Source organism: Monodon monoceros, unplaced genomic scaffold, assembly GCF_005190385.1.
Source record: "Monodon monoceros isolate NGI ecotype Baffin Bay Population unplaced genomic scaffold, NGI_Narwhal_1 Super_Scaffold_14, whole genome shotgun sequence".
NCBI lineage: Eukaryota > Metazoa > Chordata > Mammalia > Artiodactyla > Monodontidae > Monodon > Monodon monoceros.
In genome coordinates this window covers 67,080,490-67,098,009 of record NW_021703770.1, presented here as the reverse complement: position 1 = coordinate 67,098,009, position 17,520 = coordinate 67,080,490, and the positions used below count along the sequence as shown (strand labels likewise).

At 37.1% G+C, this 17,520-nt stretch overlaps 1 protein-coding gene across 4 annotated transcripts in view; it reads left to right on the top strand.

Annotated features, from left to right (window-relative positions):
• The first annotated feature begins 698 nt into the window (after window positions 1-698).
• Window positions 699-17,520, top strand: part of YTHDF3 (YTH N6-methyladenosine RNA binding protein 3) — a 33,401-nt gene continuing 16,579 nt past the window's right edge. The window contains exons 1-5 of one of the 4 annotated variants that reach the window (XM_029222784.1): window positions 699-1,051; window positions 1,556-1,580; window positions 4,862-5,007; window positions 7,303-7,388; window positions 15,839-17,428. In XM_029222784.1, coding sequence (XP_029078617.1) covers window positions 4,950-5,007; window positions 7,303-7,388; window positions 15,839-17,428 — 1,734 coding nt within the window. In that variant the 5' untranslated portion in view covers window positions 699-1,051; window positions 1,556-1,580; window positions 4,862-4,949. Of the gene's footprint in view, window positions 1,581-2,947; window positions 3,016-4,861; window positions 5,008-7,302; window positions 7,389-15,838; window positions 17,429-17,520 lie in introns of those variants that run through there. The other 3 variants (XM_029222785.1, XM_029222786.1, XM_029222787.1) reach the window with 3 other exon arrangements.

Below are 17,520 nucleotides of genomic sequence, written 5' to 3'. Positions count from 1 at the left end.
TCCCAAGGTAACTTTATTCATTCATCAAAATCAACGTCAGGGGAGGGTAAAGTCTGACTTCAGAGGTGACGGTTAATGTGAGTTATTCCTACCATGCTCCTGGGGTTTGGAGAGAACGAACACTTGCCGGGGCACCTCCTATGTGCTTTTAAGTGTCGGCGCCCAGAGCCGCAACCCAGCCACTTTCGCTGCACGTGCTGGCTCGCGGTTCGCCCAGCAACTCCGTACCGAGGGCCTCCGACTCATCCCGCCGCCCACGTGGCCTTGGACGGCCTCGGGCGGCCGCGGTGGAGGCCTGGCCGCCCCGGTTCGATCACCTAGGGGCGGCCGCGGCTACCGCCGCGGAGTTCCTACCCACCAACGTTCACCCCGTCGCCGGCAGGGCGCCGCCGGCCGGGCTCTACAATCCCGGGCAGCGCCCGCCTGCCGCCCACGCCCACTTCCCGCCCAGAATGAGACAAGACTCCGGCTCCTGCCCAGCTCCCCGCTGCTGCCGCCGCCGCCCTCCAACGCGCGCCCTGCCACCTCCGAGCGCGACAGAAGAAAGGCACCGAGTCGCCCCAGAAAGCCAGCGCTCGCAGCCGCACAACCGCGCTCCGTACGCGACGCATGCGCCGAGCGGTCGGCCGCCTCGGGCCCGTCTCAGATCACGTGAGGGTGCGGAGGCGGAGCCAAGGCCTGTGGCGGGAGGGTGGGGGAGGAAGAGCGAGGTGAGCGCGGACGTCAGAGTGGAGAGCGGAAGGTCAGGGAGGCTCAGAGCGGAAGTGAGACTAGGGAGCCTGTCCGCCATTGTGGACCCGAGAAGGGGAGAGAGAGAGGGGAGGAGAGTGTGCAAGCGGAAGAGACGGGCCCCTTCCACCGACTCCCGAGCGCGAGGCCCTCTTTCTGGCTTCTTAGCGAGCGGCGGCGGCTGGAAGAGTCTCTCGGCCGAGGGCGGCAGCCAACTGCTGTGAGTGCACGGGGAGAGGCCCAGGCGGCGGCGGCGGCGGCGGCGGTAGCAGCAGCAGCTCTCGGGTTGCGGTGAAGAATGTCAGCCACTAGCGTGGATCAGGTGAGGGAGCAGAGGCCGCAGGCTCGGCGAAGGCCCGAGCCCCGGAGCTCCACCCTCGCGTGGGGCTCCGGCTCCTCCCCGTCGCCGCCGCCGCCGGGCTCGTAACGGTGCCCCGGGCACGACTGGTTGCGGTCCCGCCGCCCAAGCCGGGGCGTGCGCCCGGGCCGCGGAGCCTGCGGTCCAGGCGGGCGGCCGCGGGGGCCGCGGAGGGTGGAGGCAGGACTGCGCTCCAGGGCCTTCGGACGCGTCCTGAGGGCGGCAGAAGTGGGGCTGACCCCGGGCGAGCGCTGGGAGACGGCTTCCGAGTGGCGGGTCGGAGGGCTAAGCCCCGGCATGGGTGGGCGGTCGGTGGCGATGGAGGATGTGGTGGGTTTCACTCCTACGCGGATTGTTTAAAATAACTTGTCTCGGATAACGTCTCTGATTAACACGCTTTTCCTCTCTTCCTTTTTTTTTTTTTTTTTAATTTTTCCTTATTACCACATCTTTCATCTTGCTACACAGAGACCTAAAGGGCAAGGAAATAAAGGTGAGTTCGGATATTTTTTTACCTTTATTTCTCATTGTTGGTTTGATGTTACTTTTAAACTATGTGAAGGCCTTTTTGGTTTTGATATTTTGTTTTTGTTTTGTTTTGTTTTTGTTTTTTTGAAATGTAGGATTAGAGAAACAGTTCGTCTCGGCTAAGGTAGCCAAATGCTGTCCGAAAGTTTGGTAGGTCCTTAGTAGGTCTTTATAGAAACCAAAGTGATACGAGGAACCGTTTTATTAGCTTATATTTCACTTAAGGAGGTATTGTTATGAATGTAGTGACATTTCTTTAATTTTACAGTCTGTATTATGTGACTTCTGCCACAGATTCTCCCAGTGTATGTAGATAAGTGGACATTTTCTTCCTGTCTGGTTTACGTTGGAACGCGCAGCCCACATAGAATTCTGTGTTCCAGTAGTGGAAATTGTACCGCTAGTCACTGGTTCTGTTGAAGTCGGTCCCATTGAGGCAGTAGCCAGTTAGAGATCAGAACGGAACAGGCATGTCATCTTGCTCTGTAGTCTTACAAGGTTTGACTCAATATGGTACTTTAGAAAGGATTGGGAAGGAAATAATTTGTGAGGTTCCTTCCAGGATTATATGATTTACTCTTTAGCTAAAAGAAAAAAAAAAGTACTGCTGAAAGTCAAGCATTTTTAAAAAATTAGTGTGATTTGTGTTTATTAATATGGAACCATACAGTCAGCTGACTGAAACATGACGTTAATCATGTGACATTAGTAAGGGTAGAACAATAACTGCTTTCTTGGGACGGTGCCAATTAAATAACATTACAGTGAACTATGTATTTATTACATTTTGTAATAGGGCTTGAAATTAGACTAAATAGAATTATGCCTCGTGTTTCTTATTTCTGTAGTGAAGTATTGCCTACAAAGTAAGATCTACAGTCGCCTTTTAGATGTAAAGTTTAATGTCTTTTATTGGTGCTCCTTACGTTCTTAGGGTTTTTATTAGCTATTGCACATTTGAAAAGAATGGGTTCTGTATGCACAGCTTAATTTTCTTTTGAGTTGTAGTACAATTTTTTTGAGAATTTTTACATACTAGTTATATGACACTGTAACAAATTCATTGCTTTATTTTGATTAAAGATGTATATAAACAGCAATTTTAAATTTTAGAATTTAATTTTAGAATTATCTTCTGTGGTATAAGCACAAAGCTCAGAATTTGATATTGTTGGTTTATTTTAAGTGAGTTTTAAAAAATTTATTTGTAAATCTAAAAAGAATGATCCATTAATTTCTTCTTTTGTTAGTCTGCCCATTAGGAAGTATATAGACTTGGACATATGTGCAATCTGTGGTCATTATTGCCTAGCATAAATTATTTTATCCTAGATCTGTGGGGAGGTGGCACTTTGCAAGGCTATTTGAAATGCTAAGTGTTTTGTGTTACCTGCTTTAAGGTAAGTGCAAGTTCTATGAAGTACTTAACTTGTTTGACAAAACAAAATAGAGCATCTACAGCATTGTAAGCCATTACTGTACTACTGTAAGTTTGATTTATGACAGTTATTTCACTTAGGTATGTCCTCATGACATCTTTGATATCAGAGATATAAATTTTCTATAAACAAAATTGTGTATCAACTACAAATAAATATTTATTGGTTAGTAAAATTTTTTTAATCCATTTGTATCACCTCTGTTAGATGTATTTAGACACACATACAAAGTATTTATTTGGATAGTTGTTTATTCCAAGAAATTTTTCTTGCTTTCCCCCATACTCTTCAGTTCATAATTTCATCCATGGCTAGAACAATGGAGTAGGATTCCTAGGAGACCTGTGTTCTCATACTGCTGACTTGCCAAGTGATCTTGAACACATTGTACCTTTCGGTCAGAATTTCCCCTCTCTCTGTAAAATAAAAGTAACAATTCTAGCCATAAATCCTATTGTATGTTACCAGGGTTGTAGTTAAAATAGTCCATTGCTCCAGTAGCCATGATAATTGCTGCCTCACCTCATCTATTTATTGTTAAGGTGCAGGAAGACTATTGTCTAAGACCTGGCAGGAGGGAAAAATTCTATTGGCCTAAAAGTATTGGTAATCATTTAAGCTGCTTTAAATTGGTAGATACTACAAGTGTACAAATACACATACACATTACTTGTATTTTTATGCCTCTGAGAATTACAAGGAAAAGGCAGCAGTTCCAGTGAACTGATACAAGTAGCTATATGTGTGTTTAAGAAAAACTACTCTGCCTTAGTTGACTTGGTTTTCAAGCTAGTAAAATTGTTTTATAATTTTTCTGTTTACTTTTATGAAGCAGAAAGCAAAGTTATTTTTCTTGAACTACAGTCCCGGTGTTCTAAGAATATGAGTATTAAACTTGAATTCAGAACTTATCAACCTCATGAAAAATGCATGTCCCTGAGGGAAAGCATAATCCTTTTTAGTTGACTTAATATGATTTCAGGGACTGTGTATTTCCTTTCTTAATAGTCTTCAGTTGACAGCATTAGCCCAACACCTGGCTTCAGTGTCTTTGATTTTCTACTAAGTATTTTTCTGTATGTCCTTAAATACACTAAAGGAGCAAAAATTTAAAAGGAATTCTATATCAATCTCTTTGTAAGGCAAAAATGCTTTTGTAGTATTAAGTATACTTCTAGGTTTACTTGTTTATAAGTTTGAATTCTTTTTAATAGATTGTCCCTGTGTTAAATATTAGAACTCTTTTATCCTTGGCCAGGGTAGTACTGAAGGATAGTAGAAATTTAAGGATAGTTATGTACCTATTTGCCCATAATTTAAAACTGACTTCATATCACTTTTATTTATTTAACAAGTGGAATTTTTGCTTGCTGGAATAAAAGTACCATTCCTTTCCCTGCAGGCACCACAGATAAAAGTGTCAGATCCCATGCTTCTAGTAGCCTCAGGCCTTGCTGCCTGCTTCCTCCTATCCCTTAAGTTTATAAATAGGCAAATATATGGAAAGGAATTTATCTTTTCCCTCCTCTCCTCACCTGCCCCTCCCAACAGAGGGACATAGTCATTGTTTGGTACTGCAATTTAAAAGAATTAGGCTGAATTTGGCTATCTTTTAGTGTTTCAGAAAAGTAGTGGAAAATGCCTTGTATTTTGGCAATATCTTTTGTATCCTCTCTCCACCCTACCCCTAACCCCTCGGGAAATGACTGCAAAGCACTTTACTGTTATTTTAGGCTTCATTTTATTAATCCTCAAAACATTCCTGTAAGGAGATAGAGGGTATATGGTATTGTCGCTGTTTTTGTAGGTGGGAAAACATGATGCACAGATCTGTTGACTTTCCTAACTTGATGTAGTCAGGACCAGAGCAAAGAATCACCTGGCTCCTAAGGCCCATGTTCTATCTTGATTTGACTCTGCTTCATAGAGCAGAGGAAACAGGCGAAGAATCATGTAAGTCATCTGTTCTTTTTTCCCTGAAGAACTTGTACAGACTATGGGACTAGCTTGGATTTCATTACTATTTAATGGCTTTCAGTCTCCAAGACGTTAGATTGTCATTAAGTAATGTTCAAAACCTGAAGTCTTTAAGACAAATGAATATCTTTAAGAAAGGTATGCTTCTGAAACTCTAGGGCTAGCTTCTTATTCAGATTCTAATTTGATGCAAATTGCTTATCAGTATGCGTGAAATATTTAAAACAAAATAAAACATTTTTTCCTTAGATTGACATAGTCCTTGAATGATCTTTTAGGACTTAGACATTTTAATGCATCATTATAAATGACTATAGACTATTTACTTAGTGTATGAGATTATTTTCTTAGTCTCAGCCTCTTAGAATTAGAAGAAAAGACGGAACAGAGCAGATGAGTAAGAAGATCAGTATAATATATATTTGGATAAATTTTAAGTAGGTACTTTTTTACTGTTCTAGCAGTGTGGACTAAACTTCTGATAATCTAACGAATACAAGAGATAATAGTTGTAATTTTGAAATGGGTAGCTGTTTCAGATACTGTTAAATACGTACGTAACAGTGACAAATATGTACCAGTCCAGGCACGTAGCGAAGAATTCTTTTTCAGGAGGTAATAGACCAGGCATAACTATCCTTGATAGAGGAGTGGTAAAGGAGAACAGATATGTTAGAATCTCTTGGGCTGAAATGATTAGCCCACCTGAAATAACCTAAGGTACCCTCCGCTTTAATTTTGTTTCTAGTGGCTGTTACATATTTAAATTCTGGGGAGCACATTTAGCTCAACTCTGGCATTGATGCATTCCTTATCAAATGCAGTTAAGCCACCTCAGTGGAGCCAGGATCACGGTGACCTTGAGGTTTCTTTTGTAGTCTCTGAGGGGCAGTGTAGAATCATGAGAGGTCTACTTTGAAGACTTCACAGAGTAGTATTTTTTTGAATGATCATTGCTACTCAGTGGGTGGCAAAGAACTAAGGGATTTTACCTATTTTTGCTCCCATGACTCTGTCAACTTGTATATTTCATTTATGTCTCTGAACTCACTGGAATGATTAGGGAAAATAAAGATGTTACGATATTATAGAAGAACACACAACGTAAATCCATTGCTCCTAACCTTAATTTATAATATTTTATATTTAAGTATTGTATTTAAAAATACTGTATTTTTAAGCAACAAATCTTCAGGTATTGAGGGGCTTTTTTTTGTTTCCAAGAGATTAGTCGATTAGTCATAAGCTTGTTTATGTGGTCCTAAAGTAATTTTTAGTCCTGTTTGGATCTTGTAATATTTTATGTGGTAATAATATCCAGGATTATTAAATACTGTCATTGAATACTCAGATGAGATGAGGTAGGTACTATTAATAACCTCCTTGAATAGAGAAGTAGTCAGAGTTAGACAGGTTAAGTTACTAACTAGAGATTCCCCCAACTTCTCCGTGTTGGACTTGGGATTCAAACCCAGGATCTTTTTACCTTGAGTCTGTGCTCAAAAGCACTGAGACAGTGTCCAGAACAACAGCTTGATATAGAGCATTTATGGAAGTGATCTCTGAACAAATATGGCATTATAAATCACTCTGACTGGTTTTCTCGTATGTTGCAAGAGTAATCATGGTTATCTTTAGTGTCTTAGTTTTATTTATACTTTCTTGTGAAAGTCTTCATGGTTTTTTGTTTAGAGTAAAGGCCCTTTTTATTTAGATTTTTTTATGATAATATTTATTTATTGTGATATTGCTTCAAGTGAATTTTAGCCACTTTCTTTGGAGACACTTAAGATATTTATTTTAACGTCGGTTACCAAACAAGGTTATTTGTTTACCTTTATTGGACGGAGTAGTAAAGTGATTTAACAAAGGTAGAGAACGTTCAGAAATCTATCTTGTCAATAACACTGCTTAAAGTGGTTATTTTAGATTGAAACATAGCATTAGCAAACCCTTCCAACATTTCAATTTAACTGCTTACTACAGTGTTGAAATTGGGATATTTACGTTATGTTTTTAGTAATGAGAAGTGTATATATACTTTGTATTTATGTAATCTTGGGCCTATATATACAAGATTTGTAAGTTTTTGGTGGCACATAAATATTTATATCCAAAATTAAGTTAATCCTAAAGGGGGTTTTTAAATGAAAAGAACAAAGAACGCAGGATAAGTTTCCGATTTGATTTGAAAAATATTGAAAATATTAGGTTATTTTGTGAGTTTCATAAAGATAATTACAATACATCTAATACAAACATATTTTTTAGTTTCAGTACAAAACGGTTCGATTCATCAAAAAGATGCTGTAAATGATGATGATTTTGAGCCATACTTGAGTAGCCAGACAAATCAGGTAAGTGTGACAGTCACATATTAAGGAAATTAAACTTACGTTAGTATTAATTGATTTTTTAAAGTAGGTATTTTAGTTGAATGAGGCGAACCCTAACATGAATTAACCCAGTGTGCCTACATAATAGTGAATAGCAGCTGCAGGCTTTTGGCACAAGAGGGTTCTTTGGAAATTGGAGATGGCTGAAACTAGATTATGAAATACAGGGATATGAAGATGAACATTTGTATATATTGTAGTTAGATTTTTTTTGACTGTTGAATTTAATCTTTTAATGCTGCTGCCATGTCTTCATAGCTAAAGCAGATGATAAGGTTTAATTAGCTAGAAGTTTGTGGGAGAAGACTAGTTCGTGCCTGAAATTTTTGGTTAGTATAATTAAAGTTCTAATATAACCTGGTATGTAACCTGGTAGCGTAGGAAATAGAATTAAAGATATTATAAACACACTTGCTTATATATTGTAGGCATGGAGAATTTCATCAAATCAAATAACTGGTCGCTTTTGAGGTTCTTCTGTGTTTGAATCTTTCACAAATCTTATGATTTTGTATATAGGAATAATTTATATTTAAACGTTGACCAAAAGAATGGTATTTCTTAGTCTCTGTATACCAATTCTGCATCTCTTTCTGTTTGTTAATAAAAATGTCACTACTAGAAATAAATTTAAAAAAAAACTTTCATTATTAACCAGTTTCTTCAGAGAGAACATTCTGGAATGAAACTGCTTTGTTGTTTTGCTTATAAAAAGACATATGAAAAATGTACCTTGAAATCTTAACCTAGATTTTTTTAGCTTATAAAAGAATAAGGAACCAAATATTGTTACAGAACTTTGCAGTTGCAGAGAAAATTTGAAAAAAAAGTAGTTTCCAATTTGTGGAATGTACAGTTATTTTTAGGACTTTGGAGAGCCATGGTTATGTTCAACCTGATCTACATTTATTTCTCTTTAACCACCCCCTTCTATCTGTTGATCTACATCCCTAGCGTATGTTGGGAGGGAATAAATAAATAAGAAAAAATAAAAATGGGTGATAAAAATCTATGAAAGTTTAGCTACTTTAAAAAAAATGAAAAAGTTCATTTCATTCTTATGTAATCTACCTTTATGATCTCAATAACAAATTTACTTTCCACCTAAAGGTTGTGAAAGAATATATCACTGGAAAATAGGGCAAGATCATTTGTTGTGAAGTGTAGTGCAAGTTTTAAAAAAAATATATTCTGTTCTATTTGGTCCCATACAGTAATCTCAGTTAACATCCTTATGGCAGTGTTTCCAACTTTTTTTGAGAAATTCTGATATAATGAGGTGTAGTAGATATTCTCCTAAAAAGATCTCCATGATCAGATAATTTTGGGAAATTTATTTGGTTTACATAATTGTTTTTTGCTACTTGATTTTATACTTTTTGTATTTTAATGTAAAATGATTTTTTAAGACAAGGGTATGGTATGAATATTCTCTGACTGACTTGTTCAAACTCTATTTTCAAGAAATTTTAATGGATTATAAATGTTTGAGAATTTCTACCTGTGAGAATCTTCTCGTTTTATTTGGTAACAGATGTTTCATAATTTATTTGTCACAGGGGCTTAGAAGATTGGTTTTTTGGCATTCCACAGAGATGCTTCAGGTCTGCCTAGGGGAGACCTGGGGAGGGTAACCTGGATCCTACCCGTGCAGCAGCCAGAGCTGTGCTTTGCTTTTCATGTGTTTTTATATGTTGGAATTCTGCATAAGATTTCACATAAAGTGTTGGAAAGTCATTATTTTTTAAGACTATAAGGGCATTTACCTTAGTGAACCCGGTTTTTAAATTGAATCATAAAAGTTTCCTTATGTTGGGGCAAAAACATCTATAAAAGGTTTGTTTTAATGTGATGTTTAAATGGAAGGTCTTATACTTTATATTAATTAAATCACTTACTGATGTTAGAATCAATGTAATGTGCTCTTTAAAGAGAAGTCTTAAAGTTTAATACCAGTACGGCTATATTTTACTTCCTCTCCTTGCCAGTGCTGATGAATAGGTTTTCAGCAATTATCTTTCTGTAATAACTAAAAATAATTGTCTAACCAGGATACATATTTACCTTTTAAAGAATACTAACACTATAGAATATTGAAAACTGGGTATATTGGAGAGCAGAATTGAAAATTATCTGAAATCTTAAAGGTAAGCTGTACAGAATTTAAATTTATCGTAGTTACTTAGCTAAAATAGAAAAATTTTTACAAATTGACCTTTTAAAGTACACTATTGAAAAGTGGATTTATTGGTGAAATATCTAAAGTAATTATTTTCAGATGTAAAGTTATGCAAGTATTTGTTTCTTGTACTGACCTAGCTGAAATAATTGGCTAATTCAAAAATTTTTCAACTAAATATACAGGATGTCTTTAAAATTAAATCCCTTCTTCTGATTTTAATAATATAAATAATAAAAATGATATTCTTTAGTCTAGAAAAGTTTTTAATGTTTGTTTTATATGCTTAGATCTAAATCACATCAAACCCAGGGATGCTTTAAAAACAGGTTGTTGGCCTTTTACTTCTGTGGCAGCATATTCTATTTTCTTATGCTCAAGTTCTCAGGGAATAATTTTCATAGTAATTTTAAAAGTAAATGTATGTCCTTCAGGACTTAAAATTAGTTCTCTGTAGTTTCTCGGAATAATCTGACGATCAAGTTGATTAAAAATTCAGGTTTAATTGGTACTGTTCAAGATGCTGTGTAATTTGTGCATATACATTTGAAGAATAAATTGAAAAAAATGAAGTTTGAATTGGTCTGCCTGTATATATGGGGGAATAAATTCCTAGCCGTGCTTATCAGAGAAGAGGTATAGAGAACTAAGACAGTAACAGATTTTTTCTGTCCGTGTTATTACTGCCCTTAGGTAAGGTTTTCATTATCTCTGCTGTTGGAATGATTTCTTAACTGGTAATTCCATATTGCCACTCAGCAGTCCTCTTAAAGTCCAAGCCTGTTGCCGTCGTCATGTTAAAGACTTACCAAAGCTTCACCACAGTGGATATATTCACTATATGAGAGCCCTTAAAAGGGCTCCACTTCCCTCCCTGCCTCATCTTTGGTCAACTTTATCCATGTAACTTATTTAGGGAATAGGACTTCTTATTTTCTGAAAATATAAGTATTTTCTGAATATTTTCTTTCATGATCTCAAGCTTTCCATTTATATATATGATGTACACACACAGACTCTCATGTCTGTCACTTCATGAAGTCTTCTGATTTTCCAGTTACTTGCCCCCTCCTCTTTGTACTAGAGTTTTTGTTTTGCTTTGTTCTTATTTCTGTAACAATACCTATCAAATTGCACGGTAAATGTCTTCCCTACTAGGCCTGTGAAGCGTTCCAGGTCAGAGACCATGTCCTTTATCTTATTTTCTAGGTCATCCAATGTACTCAAGGATTCTAGGTTGATTCTAGGTAGACTGGCACTGTATCTGGCATGTAGTAGGCATTCATTAAGCATTTATTGAATAAGTAGATTAGGTTAACTGCTAGAATTAGGGAATGAAGAAGTATGCTTGATGAAATATTCAGATTAATTGAGTATAATGTATGATACATTTTTTCTTATGACGTCTATGTGATTAAATATGCATGTATTTTACTTTTTGAGAAGTACAATAATATTTTTTAAATAACAGAAGAAAATGTACATAAACATTAAAAGTATATTAAATTTCACTTAACTTTTTGTTAATCTAGTAGTTAGTTCTGGGGTTTGAAGTACCTCAGGTTCTTAATGGAAAACAGTTTCCATTTTTCTATGCAGATGTGCTGTTTTTGGTGAATAATACCTCAACCGTTTTTTATTGAACTTCTAGGACATTGTACAATGTTCTTCGAAGTTTGGATATTTATGAAGTAAAAATAGGTATTAAGTTACTATAACTGAAAGACTCAGTTATAATTGAGTTGTATTATAGTGTCCTCAGGTCAGAACAGTAATCATGAATTATTTCTTAGTATTATTCAGGTTTTCTTTGAGATAATAGAAAAACAATTGACCTGACTCACAAGGCTAAGAAATGATAATTATAAATGATTTTGAAATTCAAAGGAAGAGTTTTTCATCTTTTCTATATTTTAGTTTTCAAATTAAAACAAGATTAACTCCTATACTTCAGTATAGCACTTTGCAGTTAACAACTAGATTTTTAAAGATATGTAATTGATTAGAGCATTTTACCGACGAAGAAGCAGGGTTAGAGAAATTAAATGATCTGATGATCACTGACATAGAAACTGCAAAAGTAGGGAATAACTACTGTTGATTGAATATTTAGTGTGTCCTAGGTACATTATCTTTATTTCTTTTTAATATTCGAGAAAACTCAAGTTTTAAGTAACTTGATATTGGCTTCACACAGCTGATAAGTACTGGGTTGGGATTAGAATTTAGTTACCTCGTGGCTTCACATCCACCTTCAGGTTGCGTTTCTAAGTTTATGCTCTAGGTAAAGGGTTTGTGGATCTGTTACTTTACAAGTATGTTTAATTATATCCATTGATTATTATATATCATTTTTTATGTGTACATATTGTTATTTTCCCCTTTTCAATTAGTCTTTTGAGTAAGAGGGAAGTGCCAAACATTTCATATCACTTTCTTAAAGGTTATATATCTTTAAACAACAAAGTAAAATTTCACTATTACTGACCAATTTCAGAATTATGAATAAACTATTTTAAAGTGATTATTTGGACATAAACTGTTAAATTGATTGTACCTCGTTGTACCAGGTTTGAAGTAAAAGGTGAAAGAAAGTTTTGAGTTTCTGCTTTCCATCATCAGTAGGTGGAAATTTTGTTCCCCTTCATTCCACTTAGCTAGCAATTAAAAATCTATCTTACATTTAGCAAAACGTTTAAAAGTATTTCCAATTATAATTGAAGCTCTGCTAATACAAAATGTGTTGACCATATCTTACTTTTAAACCTTAGTAGTTTCCTACAGCTTTGTTCTTGCTAGAACCCAAACCAAAACCCTTGCCTTTTGGAAGGAGACTGCTTAAGTTACTTTCGTAAAGCTGAGGAAAAAACATCTCATTCAGCTAAAACTACTGAAAGAATTAGGAAATAAATAGCATTGTTTGATAAACAGGAGAAAGCAGGCCATTTATCCAATGTACTCAAGGATTTCTAGGTTGGTAGCATAGAAGCACTGTGGATAGCTCTGTAGTCAGGTAGGGACAGCAGTGCATCTCTGCTCATTAGCTTGAGCTGACTGTTTGACAAGGCCCTTGTGATTAATGGAGTACATTTTAAAGTAATTTAAACTTACCGTTTTGACAGAATTAGTAGTTTAGGGGTGAAGTAGTAAAACCCATGATTTAAAAAATAATTGAAAAGATATTTAATAAAAGGCCCCACAACAAAAGGGTGTGGACCTGCTCCAGCCCCAGAAGTGGCAGAATTGGTGAAAATTTGTTACCCATTTAATCTAATAATATAGCTTGGGGGGGCTTTTTGTTTTTTAAATAGGAATCAGTATATATTAGATAATCAATTAAAACCGGGTTGACAGACTGACCCAGGGACCAAAACTTGTTTTCTTTGAGGAAACCCTTGAGCTAGCAGCTTTCTAAAGGGTTTTTAAAAGAAGATGAATATGTGACTGCAACCAGATGCCGTATTGGGCTTTTGCAGAGCTTAAAATATTTGCCTTTTGGCTCTTTAGTTTGCTGATCCCTGAGTCATGTGATGGATATAGACAAATTAGGAACCTGATGTGTAACTTGCGCAAAATTCAGCATTTGTGAGGGTGAAGTAAGAATATTCAACATAAGTTACGAGTATAATTTTGCAAACACTTTATCATGATGAATGAACTTGAAAATTTTCCACCTTGTCTGTTTTTCCACTCCCACATCCAGGTAAAGACTTACTAAGTCCAGATTTCAACGTCAACATTCTAAATTAAAACTTTGAAACTGAAACTGATTACCTCCATATTCAACTCAGCTTCCTTATTCTTCCCTCATGTGGAATATATTCACTTCCGTGTGCAATGTGTCTTTAACTGTAGGTTTTCCTTTAGAATGAATATTTTATATCAGTATTTTTCACAATGTACGCATTCAGTAAGTGTTTGGTTAAAGTAATAAAGGGAAACCTTTAATAACTCCAAAAAAATTTTAAAGTTAAAAAAATCTTGATTGTGTATGTTCATTAATGGCTAAATTTTGGGGCTTTCTCAACAGTGACTTCAGTATGAAGTACTATGAATACTTTTACTTTCAATAAATTTGGTGATTGAATTATAAACAGGTGTGTGTGTGTATATCCATGGCTACTGAAGCTTACTCATTATTAATTTCTTCAAGAATTTTTTTTTTTCTTTGAAAACCACTGTTGGTGACTTTGAGCTTCCCTCAGGCTTCATTTCCTTCATACTAATATTGTGAGCATTCTTTGAATATATTTTCAGATATGGTTAACAATTATCCAATATAGTTAAAGAATATGTTCAACTAAATTAGTAAATGGTTGACACATATATTTCCAGTTTTGAATACAGTGGAATATACTTAATATCAAATGTGTTTCAAGTCTTTGTTTTCTTTAAATAATGCTGACATAGTTGTTTTTTGTTTTTAAGTTCAAGTTTTACTGAAAACAGTAAATCTATGTCTTAATTATTAACTTAAATGCAGCCTTTATTTGATTCTCTTGTCATTTTTATTTAATTATGTGAGAGTCATTTCAAAAGGCAAAATATGAAATTAGCTCTCTTATGGACAGTGGACAGTTTTAATAGTTGTAAGGTATGTCACAAGTAACTTAATAGTAATAGTAAAGCATTTTAGTTTTCAATAATAGGCCTTTAAAAAATAAAATGAATTCCAGGTAGTATCTATGATGTAATTGTCACATATTTATATTGATATACTTTCTTGAGTGGGAAAGCAGTGGCAGAATGATCCCAAGAGAGTAACAGCCAAAAAAAACCAGAATGGATTTGCTCCATTTTGCACTTTGCTCCATTGCATTCTCCACTTTGCTCCAGGGAACTTAGAATGTCTATGTAAATAAAGTGAATAATCAGCCTTCAAAATGGTATTGACCCTTGGGAGGGGAATACAAATTGTCTTGACTAGATATTAGCTTAGTTTTTTCATCTTGCTTAATTTTACAAATTCTGAAGCTCTGTCCAAGGCTTTAAAAATCACACCTAAATCATAGAGTGAAAATCTATTACAGTTGTCCCTTGGTGTCCCTAGGGGATTGGTTTCAGGACCCCAGCTGATACCAAAATCCACAGATGCTCAAGTCCCGTATATAAAATGGCGTAGTATTTGCATAAAACATGCACATCCCCCTGTATACTTCAGATCACCTCTAGATTACTTATAATACCAAGTACAATGTAAGTGCTATGTAAGTAGTTGGCCGTGTGGCATATTCAAGTTTTGCTTTTTGGAACTTTATGGAAATTTTTTTCCTGAATATTTTCGCTCCATGGATGCAGAACCTGTGGATTGGAGGGCTGGCTGTATCAGACATATTTTTGGCATAAGAAACGTACTTTCAAAAGAAATCTGTAGAATATTTTATTTTTTACATTGGCTAGTAACAAATTTGACTGAGTTTTTTCTTTAAGAAGCTTTGATTTTTGGCAAATCACTAAATGGATGATTAATTTTATTCAAAATAAAGGTCAATTTAATTACAGTAATTCTGGGAAAAATGATAGGAACTTAACTATTTCTAAATTAAAATTCTGATTAGGAAGGTGATAAATTTGTTACGTAAAATTTAGAAAATAGGCACCTGTAACCAACCATTAAGAAACCATTAGGATTTTGTTTTCTTTTTCAAAATGAGCAAGGCAAAACAAAACAAATATGGATCATGCTGTAAGTATAATCTTGAATCTTTTTTTGTTTTTCCTCTCAGAGTGTGAACATTTCTCTATTCTAGTTTTTCTTTATGAAAGTACAAAATTTAATTGCTGAACTGGATTCCATCATAGAGATAAACTGTAATTCCTCTATTATTGGGCATAGTTTCCATGTTTGTTTAATCCTTGCACATAAATTTTTTGTTCATCAGTTGCTAAAAATAAAGCTAACAATCATTGTCTCTGCAAACTTTTATCAGCTTTTTGTAGAAATTAGAGTATTTTTAAATCGTGCGCAGAGGATCTGGCTCTTAAACAAAAATAATCCCCACCATATCCCCCCACCCACCTACCCCCGCAAAAAAATACCCTGTAATTTCATTACAGATAAAATAAGTCATCAGTAAAGTTTTTCCTTGATAAAACGATTTGAAATTTTAACTTTATCTGGAACAAGTGCATTTGTTTTCCATTTATTTAAAACTATTTGATTTTACTCTTTCAGATGTTTCTCTGCCCCCTAATCTTATTTCTGTCCTGATTGTGGTCTTTTGTTTTCCAGAATAACAGCTATCCACCAATGTCAGATCCATACATGCCTAGTTACTATGCTCCATCCATTGGATTTCCATATTCTCTTGGGGAAGCAGCATGGTCCACAGCTGGAGACCAACCTATGCCATATCTGACAACCTATGGACAAATGAGTAATGGAGAACATCATTATATACCAGATGGTGTGTTTAGTCAACCTGGGGCATTAGGAAATACCCCTCCATTTCTTGGTCAACATGGATTTAACTTTTTTCCTGGTAATGCTGATTTCTCTACATGGGGGACAAGTGGATCTCAGGGACAATCAACACAAAGTTCTGCTTATAGTAGCAGTTACGGCTATCCACCTAGTTCTCTTGGGAGAGCTATTACTGATGGACAGGCTGGATTTGGCAATGATACTTTGAGTAAGGTGCCTGGCATTAGCAGTATTGAGCAAGGCATGACTGGACTGAAAATTGGTGGTGACCTGACAGCCGCAGTGACAAAAACTGTAGGAACAGCTTTGAGCAGCAGTGGTATGACTAGCATTGCAGCCAATAGTGTGCCGCCCGTTAGCAGTGCAGCGCCTAAGCCAACCTCCTGGGCTGCCATTGCCAGAAAACCTGCCAAACCTCAACCGAAACTCAAACCCAAGGGCAGCGTGGGGATCGGGGGCTCCGCCGTGCCACCACCTCCTATAAAACACAACATGAATATTGGAACTTGGGATGAAAAGGGGTCAGTGGTAAAGGCTCCAGCAGCCCAACCAGTTCTGCCTCCTCAGACTCTAGTCCAGCAGCCTCAGCCGTTAATTCAGCCGCCACCATTGGTGCAAGGCCAGCTGCCCCCGCCGCAGCCGCAGCCGCAGCCGCAGCCGGGAGCGCAGCCACAGGCCCAGCCTCACCAAGCACAGCCGCAGCCGCAGCCGCTGCAGAATCGCTGGCTCGCTCCTCGGAACAGGGGGGCGGGCTTCCACCAGAACAGTGGCGGGGGAGGTGAAAACTTTGGTTTAGGTGTTGTTCCTGCCAGTGCTTCACCTTCAAGTGTAGAAGTGCATCCAGTGCTGGAAAAGCTAAAGGCCATAAACAACTACAATCCCAAAGACTTTGACTGGAACCTGAAGAACGGACGGGTGTTTATAATTAAAAGCTATTCTGAGGATGACATTCACCGTTCCATTAAGTACTCTATCTGGTGTAGTACTGAGCATGGTAATAAGCGTTTGGATGCCGCTTACCGTTCCCTGAATGGGAAGGGCCCACTCTATTTGCTCTTCAGCGTGAATGGCAGTGGACATTTTTGTGGAGTGGCTGAGATGAAGTCTGTTGTGGACTATAACGCGTATGCCGGTGTCTGGTCTCAGGATAAGTGGAAGGGCAAATTTGAAGTTAAATGGATCTTTGTCAAAGATGTTCCCAATAACCAGTTACGGCATATTCGCTTAGAAAATAATGACAACAAACCAGTTACCAATTCAAGGGACACCCAAGAGGTACCCCTAGAAAAAGCTAAGCAAGTGCTTAAAATAATTGCTACTTTCAAGCACACCACCTCAATCTTTGATGACTTTGCACATTATGAAAAGCGTCAAGAAGAGGAGGAAGCCATGCGTAGGGTAAGAGTACAGTGATTTTTGTGTGTAGGGTCTTTTTATTGGGGTGGTGTGTATGGATTGTAATCTTTAATGCCTTTTAATATTACATTCTG